Source organism: Zea mays, chromosome 3, assembly GCF_902167145.1.
Source record: "Zea mays cultivar B73 chromosome 3, Zm-B73-REFERENCE-NAM-5.0, whole genome shotgun sequence".
Taxonomy (NCBI): Eukaryota; Viridiplantae; Streptophyta; class Magnoliopsida; order Poales; family Poaceae; genus Zea; species Zea mays.
Genome location: NC_050098.1, coordinates 161,799,649 through 161,808,123, shown reverse-complemented (window position 1 = coordinate 161,808,123; position 8,475 = coordinate 161,799,649). Strand labels below are relative to the sequence as shown.

Genomic DNA, 8,475 nt, shown 5'->3' with positions numbered 1-8,475 from the left:
TGCATATGACAAATTGAATTTAGTTCCATAAGTTAATCATGTGAGGGTCCGAGCTGCTCATGACCGTGAGCACGGCTAGTATACCAGTTTTACACTCTGCAGAGGCTGCGCATCTTTATCCACAAGTCATGTTACCCATCTGCCAAGGGATCGCGACTTCCCATACACCTCTACCGAGGAGGCGAGGCAGGGTAACACTACGAGGCCTTTACAAAGTTCCACTAGCTTCAGAAAACCCGCTACAGTTTATAGGAAGCTCCAATGCAGGAATCCCTTGCAGGACCGCCATCGCAGCAAAATCCTCCCGAGGGCCTCCCTACACTGACCACTCCCGTACTGCCCTTGCCCCTTTCGGGTAAGGTAGTCTTCCACTAGCTTTCCTAATTAATCGGCCAAGGGCGTCCCATTAAACCCTTGTGGTAGCACTGTTTTCCCGGGTGGTTCTCCATGTTCCAATTAACATAATGATCTTATCATGAACAGTGATAATAAACAGATAATAAAAGTGTGATCATGAATAATGTATCTTCATACCCAAAACCACATAAAGCACTAGCAAGTACTACCCAAAAAGTTCAGTGGTAAACAAGGTATAAAGATAATCAAACTAGGGTAACCTATTGGGTCCCATCAAAATTAACCTATGCAGATCATTATGATTAATTAGAACATGAGTGGGTAAAAAGAAGTGATCAAGGGCACAACTTGCCTGAGACTTGAGATTCCAGGTATCAACTTGCTCTTCAGATGACACGTGACCTCGCTCTAGTCGTAGCAATACAAACAAACAGTGTATAGGCAAAATTAACATCACACCAGACATAAGAACAAACTGCATAATAAGATTCTATGCGTTGCTACAAGATCGTAGAAACAAGAACTGCTAAATTCGAAGCTACGGTTATTAAGTTATGAATTTTCGAAATTATTTAGTGCTTAGAATAGATTAATCCTAATGAACAATTTTAACTTAAGTTTCATGGCTAAATAGTGTTACTAGTTGATAGACAATATTAAAACAAAATTATTGCAACTAGAATGGGTCAATTCGGAGCTAAAATAGATTTTCTAGAAATTACACAAGTTCTAGAATTATTTTTGTGCTAGAAAAGTATTTTCTATATTGTTTTTCCTATTTTCTTAAGTCACTGGACTGAGCGCATAAAATCCAGAGAGCTCGGGGGCTAATCCACAATTTATCCCGAGACTCAGTTTTCCCCCGCACGGGACGGCGGGTTGATTCAGATAATTCACGGGGTCGTTTACGCAAAATGCCCAGGTCGAAGGGGTATGGGCCAATCGTGGCTGTTCGATCAATGGTGGGCGGTATGGATTAGATCCATAGACGTCAGAACCTGTAATTCTACGCGAACCCTTGGATTACCGATCAAGGGCCAGAATCTGCCCACGACAACCTCCAATCCGACCCGTTCGCCAAAGATCCAGCGGTGGACAACCCACATCTAATCCCCACCGTGTATAACCCATCCATCGCGCCAAAGATCATCTTCCTCCTATCAGCCGGAACGCAGCTGCGCGCAGGCCCTCCCGCGGTGGACCTCCATTGTGCCATGGGAGAGAGGCTCTCGGCCACCATGCCGGAGCTGCACATCATGAGCTGAGCCGCTCCAGTGAGGGAGGGCCCCACGGCCTTCTTCCCCAACACGCCCAACCAAAAGCCACTACGGCGGCGGCCAGCTCCGGTACGGAGAAGCCATGGCCGAGAACACATTCTGCCACAATCCACAGCCCACGACGCTGGACATACTCCATCGAAACGAACGAAGCTACGGGCGGCGGAGAGGAGAACGAACCCAAAACGAACTTACCCGAGGAATTTGGGGATGCGGCGCGGTCCGTCCATGACACGGGGCGGATTGCACGGTGATGTCGACCCCATTGAGGATTCATCCCATCTCCCCCGGTTGACCACGATCTTCTTCGCGGGAACCAGACGGAGCAGTACGTTGTATTCAAGTATAGGCTCACTGACCTTTACAAGCTCGCCGGAGGGGATGGTCATCAGCGCGATTTGGCAGGGCGAAGCTCCGGCCTGCACGCCGACGCACGCGGGGGTCTGGTGCATGGTGGATACGGCGAAGCCAAGCGATTCTTCCTCCTTGTGAAGACCGGCAGCAGCCGATCCGGCTCGCCACGGCGCCATGGTTGGCCATACGTGCCGTTTCCACAGCAACAGGCGCCACGCACGGCCCGCGTCAATACTCCACGACTAGCACACAACGCGACCCCTCTCTCTTTCTCTCTCTTCGATGAAGCTCGGTGCGATTTTCCCAATGGCAGCGCGCCCCACATCACCCTGGCGCGAATCACCTGGTGCTGGCGCTCATGGCCGAGGCTCTTGCTATTTATAGAAGAGCAGGCGCAAATTTTACGGAGGGCAAGGAGTAACCGAATCCGCCATTACAGGAGCGACTGCTACGCTAGCAAATCACCGATAGCGATGGCCACTGCGAGATCTCCGTTCCGCGGTTCAGTTGTAGCCATCAGGGGGAAGATGGCTCCTGGCGACAAGGCCCACAAGTCAGCCACCAATGAGGGTGGGGCCACTGGTCAGCGATAATAGGCGCACAGTCACGTGGAGTCATAGGTCGGGTATCCGGGAGACCGTGTGGAGCCACAACGGAGACTGAGGAGTGGGACCCGATGTCATTGGCTGGAGCACCGAGGGTCGAGGTGGGCTGGCTGGTGCGTGAGAGAAACAAGGAAGATGGGCCGAGGATGTGGCATTAGGCCCAAACGCAGGAAAGTGTTTTCCTTTTTTTTATTTCCTATTTTCAAATTCCAATTAGATTTTAAATTCAAACAAAGTTCTAATTTGCACACCAAAAATATATTTCAACATAAATGCAAGGTTCATGTATTAAGTTTATTCATTTGTTTATTACCTTATTTATTTAGGCAATATTTTCAATATGCAACACAAAATATTCATTTTACGAAAGTATTTCGAATGTTTAGTCCATTAGAGGTTCATTCCAAAGCTTCATTATTTATTACTTATTCTATTTTATGAAGAAATATCTTTTAGTATATAATTACTTTTACGAGAAAATACTCTTATTTAGATCTCAGGATTAGATATATGTGTATATATATATATTATCTCTTTCTTTTATTATTTCATGATATATTTTTTTCTACCAAGTTTTTGGGCTTTACAAATCCTACCCCCCTTAAAAATAATCTCGTCCTCAAGATTTGTAAGAAAAGGGATACAGACGGATTGATTTGTAATTCAGTTTTTAATCTATAATTGGTTCAAAAATCCAGGGTCTCATATATATTTTTGTCAATAGTGGGTGATTAGGAGAGCATAGGTATCCAGCTACTTATTAGGTAGGATATAAGAGATGGTTAGGTTAGGGCAAGAATAGCATGGGGTAAGAAAGTTTACGGTGAGAAAAACTCCATGCTGGCTGGTAATGCATCTGAATGTCGAGTTTGACTTCTCTCCTCCCTTGACGAGGTTGATCTTTTCTCCTCGGGTCTTGGTCTCATTGATTCGCGGTGAGTGCATATCATCGGGGTTGGGGAATATGGTTAGGATAGATATGGATGAGATAGACTACATGATGTAGGTCAAAAGTTTGCTTGATGTTAGGTGGGGATAAATAGATTATACAATCCATCATGACTCTATTGGTTGGGTTAGATCTCATGCATGTGGCTGAGTTGGTCTAAGGCACTAGTTTAGTTTCAAGTGCATGAAGGGTATGGCCTTATCTTTTGTACCAGCATTAAGTAACTTACTCTAAATTAGATCATACTAGATTAGATAAAATCTAGATTAGGTTGGATATGACTAGATTAGACTGGTTAAGATCTATTTAATTTGCATTAGATCATGGTTGTTAAACTAGGGTGGATAAGTATGCTTATTAGGATAAGATGGATCAATAAAGATAAGATGGAATCTTTTGAGGTTAGTAAGATCTATTAGGATATGATAGAATCTTTTTTTTTGGAATAAGATGGATCTATTAAGATAAGAAAAAATATTGTAAGATAAGATGGATCTATTAAAATAAGAGAGAATCTTTTAAGATAAGAGAGAATCTTTTAAGATAAGAGAGATCTATATGAAATAGATAATCTAAGTTGTTTAGTTATCTTATGAATTCTATTTATGTTTATATGTATATGCAGATGTAATTATGGACATCACTCCACAACCCATCACACTCAATCAAAGATCCAAATCATACAATCATAAGAACAAGCACTCAAGCATATAGATATCTTAAAAAAATAGTTTTATTTTTGTTCCTAAGAGTAGGTCTCCTATTCCTAAAGGTCACTTTAGGTACAGGATTTCAAAGTGTGAAATCCACATTTGTCTTTAGAAGTGAAAAGGTAAGAATAATCAGAGTAAAGCGGAAATAGATAAGGAAAGATTAAGAAAAGTTTAGAAAAGAATCAGAGTAGCAAAGGTAAGTAAATAAAAGTTGTCCAATTCTATCTAGGTTTCGTCCTACAGTCAACATTCCTCTGATACCACTTCTGTCACACCCGGATTTTAGGGGTCCAAGGCCCGGGCGCGAACATAATCACTAGGTGTGCTGGGACCAAGTCTCACACATATGATGATTCATGGCACAGGATCAAATGTCACATCTTTACTATATAATCGGAGTTTTGTACAAAATAAATAAATAAATACATTATATGGAGACAACGGTCCAGCAACCCAAAGTTGACTGGGAGACGACGACCTAGACCTCTCACGAACTCGTCACAACATCCTCCAAGCGCCTCATCCTGTGGTACCTGCTCTTGACCTGTGGGGGGTGTGAGACAGCAAGAGTGAGCTCACATACGTTCATCGCTCAACAAGTTGTGGGGAATAATGTGCATGAACTCGCCAAAGGTGGGAGCTCACGTGAAGTGTAAGGCTTACCAAAGAGGATGGTTAGAGCTGAGCATTGCTTTTAAAGTTGGTCAAAATTTTATTAGCAATTACTAAGTATAAGTAAATACCAACCCAATTAAATAGTAGAACAAAAGTAACATCATCACCTGCGATGCAATGCATATGACAAATTGAATTTAGTTCCATAAGTTAATCATGTGAGGGTCCGAGCTGCTCATGACCGTGAGCACGGCTAGTATACCAGTTTTACACTCTGCAGAGGCTGCGCATCTTTACCCACAAGTCATGTTACCCATCTGCCAAGGGATCGCGACTTCCCATACACCTCTACCGAGGAGGCGAGGCTGGGTAACACTACGAGGCCTTTACAAAGTTCCACTAGCTTCAGAAAACCCGCTACAGTTTATAGGAAGCTCCAATGCAGGAATCCCTTGCAGGACCGCCATCGCAGCAAAATCCTCCCGAGGGCCTCCCTACACTGACCACTCCCGTACTGCCCTTGCCCCTTTCGGGTAAGGTAGTCTTCCACTAGCTTTCCTAATTAATCGGCCAAGGGCGTCCCATTAAACCCTTGTGGTAGCACTGTTTTCCCGGGTGGTTCTCCATGTTCCAATTAACATAATGATCTTATCATGAACAGTGATAATAAACAGATAATAAAAGTGTGATCATGAATAATGTATCTTCATACCCAAAACCACATAAAGCACTAGCAAGTACTACCCAAAAAGTTCAGTGGTAAACAAGGTATAAAGATAATCAAACTAGGGTAACCTATTGGGTCCCATCAAAATTAACCTATGCAGATCATTATGATTAATTAGAACATGAGTGGGTAAAAAGAAGTGATCAAGGGCACAACTTGCCTGAGACTTGAGATTCCAGGTATCAACTTGCTCTTCAGATGACACGTGACCTCGCTCTAGTCGTAGCAATACAAACAAACAGTGTATAGGCAAAATTAACATCACACCAGACATAAGAACAAACTGCATAATAAGATTCTATGCGTTGCTACAAGATCGTAGAAACAAGAACTGCTAAATTCGAAGCTACGGTTATTAAGTTATGAATTTTCGAAATTATTTAGTGCTTAGAATAGATTAATCCTAATGAACAATTTTAACTTAAGTTTCATGGCTAAATAGTGTTACTAGTTGATAGACAATATTAAAACAAAATTATTGCAACTAGAATGGGTCAATTCGGAGCTAAAATAGATTTTCTAGAAATTACACAAGTTCTAGAATTATTTTTGTGCTAGAAAAGTATTTTCTATATTGTTTTTCCTATTTTCTTAAGTCACTGGACTGAGCGCATAAAATCCAGAGAGCTCGGGGGCTAATCCACAATTTATCCCGAGACTTAGTTTTCCCCCGCACGGGACGGCGGGTTGATTCAGATAATTCACGGGGTCGTTTACGCAAAATGCCCAGGTCGAAGGGGTATGGGCCAATCGTGGCCGTTCGATCAATGGTGGGCGGTATGGATTAGATCCATAGACGTCAGAACCTGTAATTCTACGCGAACCCTTGGATTACCGATCAAGGGCCAGAATCTGCCCACGACAACCTCCAATCCGACCCGTTCGCCAAAGATCCAGCGGTGGACAACCCACATCTAATCCCCACCGTGTATAACCCATCCAACGCGCCAAAGATCATCTTCCTCCTATCAGCCGGAACGCAGCTGCGCGCAGGCCCTCCCGCGGTGGACCTCCATTGTGCCATGGGAGAGAGGCTCTCGGCCACCATGCCGGAGCTGCACATCATGAGCTGAGCCGCTCCAGCGAGGGAGGGCCCCACGGCCTTCTTCCCCAACACGCCCAACCAAAAGCCACTACGGCGGCGGCCAGCTCCGGTACGGAGAAGCCATGGTCGAGAACACATTCTGCCACAATCCACAGCCCACGACGCTGGACATACTCCATCGAAACGAACGAAGCTACGGGCGGCGGAGAGGAGAACGAACCCAAAACGAACTTACCCGAGGAATTTGGGGATGCGGCGCGGTCCGTCCATGACACGGGGCGGATTGCACGGTGATGTCGACCCCATTGAGGATTCATCCCATCTCCCCCGGTTGACCACGATCTTCTTCGCGGGAACCAGACGGAGCAGTACGTTGTATTCAAGTATAGGCTCACTGACCTTTACAAGCTCGCCGGAGGGGATGGTCATCAGCGCGATTTGGCAGGGCGAAGCTCTGGCCTGCACGCCGACGCACGCGGGGGTCTGGTGCATGGTGGATACGGCGAAGCCAAGCGATTCTTCCTCCTTGTGAAGACCGGCAGCAGCCGATCCGGCTCGCCACGGCGCCATGGTTGGCCATACGTGCCGTTTCCACAGCAACAGGCGCCACGCACGGCCCGCGTCAATACTCCACGGCTAGCACACAACGCGACCCCTCTCTCTTTCTCTCTCTTCGATGAAGCTCGGTGCGATTTTCCCAATGGCAGCGCGCCCCACATCACCCTGGCGCGAATCACCTGGTGCTGGCGCTCATGGCCGAGGCTCTTGCTATTTATAGAAGAGCAGGCGCAAATTTTACGGAGGGCAAGGGGTAACCGAATCCGCCATTACAGGAGCGACTGCTACGCTAGCAAATCACCGATAGCGATGGCCACGGCGAGATCTCCGTTCCGCGGTTCAGTTGTAGCCATCAGGGGGAAGATGGCTCCTGGCGACAAGGCCCACAAGTCAGCCACCAATGAGGGTGGGGCCACTGGTCAGCGATAATAGGCGCACAGTCACGTGGAGTCATAGGTCGGGTATCCGGGAGACCGTGTGGAGCCACAACGGAGACTGAGGAGTGGGACCCGATGTCATTGGCTGGAGCACCGAGGGTCGAGGTGGGCTGGCTGGTGCGTGAGAGAAACAAGGAAGATGGGCCGAGGATGTGGCATTAGGCCCAAACGCAGGAAAGTGTTTTCCTTTTTTTATTTCCTATTTTCAAATTCCAATTAGATTTTAAATTCAAACAAAGTTCTAATTTGCACACCAAAAATATATTTCAACATAAATGCAAGGTTCATGTATTAAGTTTATTCATTTGTTTATTACCTTATTTATTTAGGCAATGTTTTCAATATGCAACACAAAATATTCATTTTACGAAAGTATTTCGAATGTTTAGTCCATTAGAGGTTCATTCCAAAGCTTCATTATTTATTACTTATTCTATTTTATGAAGAAATATCTTTTAGTATATAATTACTTTTACGAGAAAATACTCTTATTTAGATCTCAGGATTAGATATATGTGTATATATATATATTATCTCTTTCTTTTATTATTTCATGATATATTTTTTTCTACCAAGTTTTTGGGCTTTACAGCCTCGCCCGACCCAGGGGCTCGGACTCGACCACGGCCACGGAAGACAGACTCGACCTCGACCTCGACCTCGGAGGAGCCTCCACATCGCCCAACCTAGGGCGCGGACCGACCACGTCGACAGGAGGCGCCATCATTACCCTACCCCAAGCTGACTCAGGCTATGGGGAAGAAGACCGGCGTCCCATCTGGCTCGCTCCGCTAGATAGGCAATGATGGCGCCCCGCACGCTCTGTGACGACGGCGGC

The 8,475-nt window shown here is 45.5% G+C and overlaps 2 protein-coding genes across 2 annotated transcripts; both read right to left on the bottom strand.

The window, feature by feature from the left end:
- Positions 1 to 724: 724 nt before the first annotated feature.
- LOC103650841 (uncharacterized) lies at positions 725 to 3,781 on the bottom strand. The gene is made up of 2 exons (XM_008676431.2): positions 1,830 to 3,781; positions 725 to 765 (listed from the first exon to the last, which is right to left on the bottom strand). Exons 1-2 carry the CDS (start codon positions 2,162 to 2,164, stop codon positions 744 to 746), a joined length of 357 nt encoding a protein of 118 aa, XP_008674653.1. The 5' UTR covers positions 2,165 to 3,781; the 3' UTR covers positions 725 to 743.
- A 1,976-nt stretch (positions 3,782 to 5,757) lies between these two features.
- Positions 5,758 to 7,497, bottom strand: LOC103650840 (uncharacterized). Its single transcript, XM_008676426.3, has 2 exons — positions 6,878 to 7,497; positions 5,758 to 5,813 (listed from the first exon to the last, which is right to left on the bottom strand). The coding sequence occupies exons 1-2, from the start codon at positions 7,210 to 7,212 to the stop codon at positions 5,792 to 5,794; spliced, it is 357 nt and encodes a 118-aa protein (XP_008674648.1). The 5' UTR covers positions 7,213 to 7,497; the 3' UTR covers positions 5,758 to 5,791.
- Positions 7,498 to 8,475: the final 978 nt, after the last annotated feature.

What these genes read in the sequence shown, in the direction of transcription:
- LOC103650841 (XM_008676431.2), bottom strand. Translation starts at nt 2,164, where the DNA reads ATGGCGCCGTGGCGAGCCGGATCGGCTGCTGCCGGTCTTCACAAGGAG. An exon ending in CGCATCCCCAAATTCCTCGG is followed by an intron (nt 766 to 1,829) that starts GTAAGTTCGTTT and finishes TGCTACGACTAG; the next exon opens with AGCGAGGTCACGTGTCATCT.
- LOC103650840 (XM_008676426.3), bottom strand. Translation starts at nt 7,212, where the DNA reads ATGGCGCCGTGGCGAGCCGGATCGGCTGCTGCCGGTCTTCACAAGGAG. An exon ending in CGCATCCCCAAATTCCTCGG is followed by an intron (nt 5,814 to 6,877) that starts GTAAGTTCGTTT and finishes TGCTACGACTAG; the next exon opens with AGCGAGGTCACGTGTCATCT.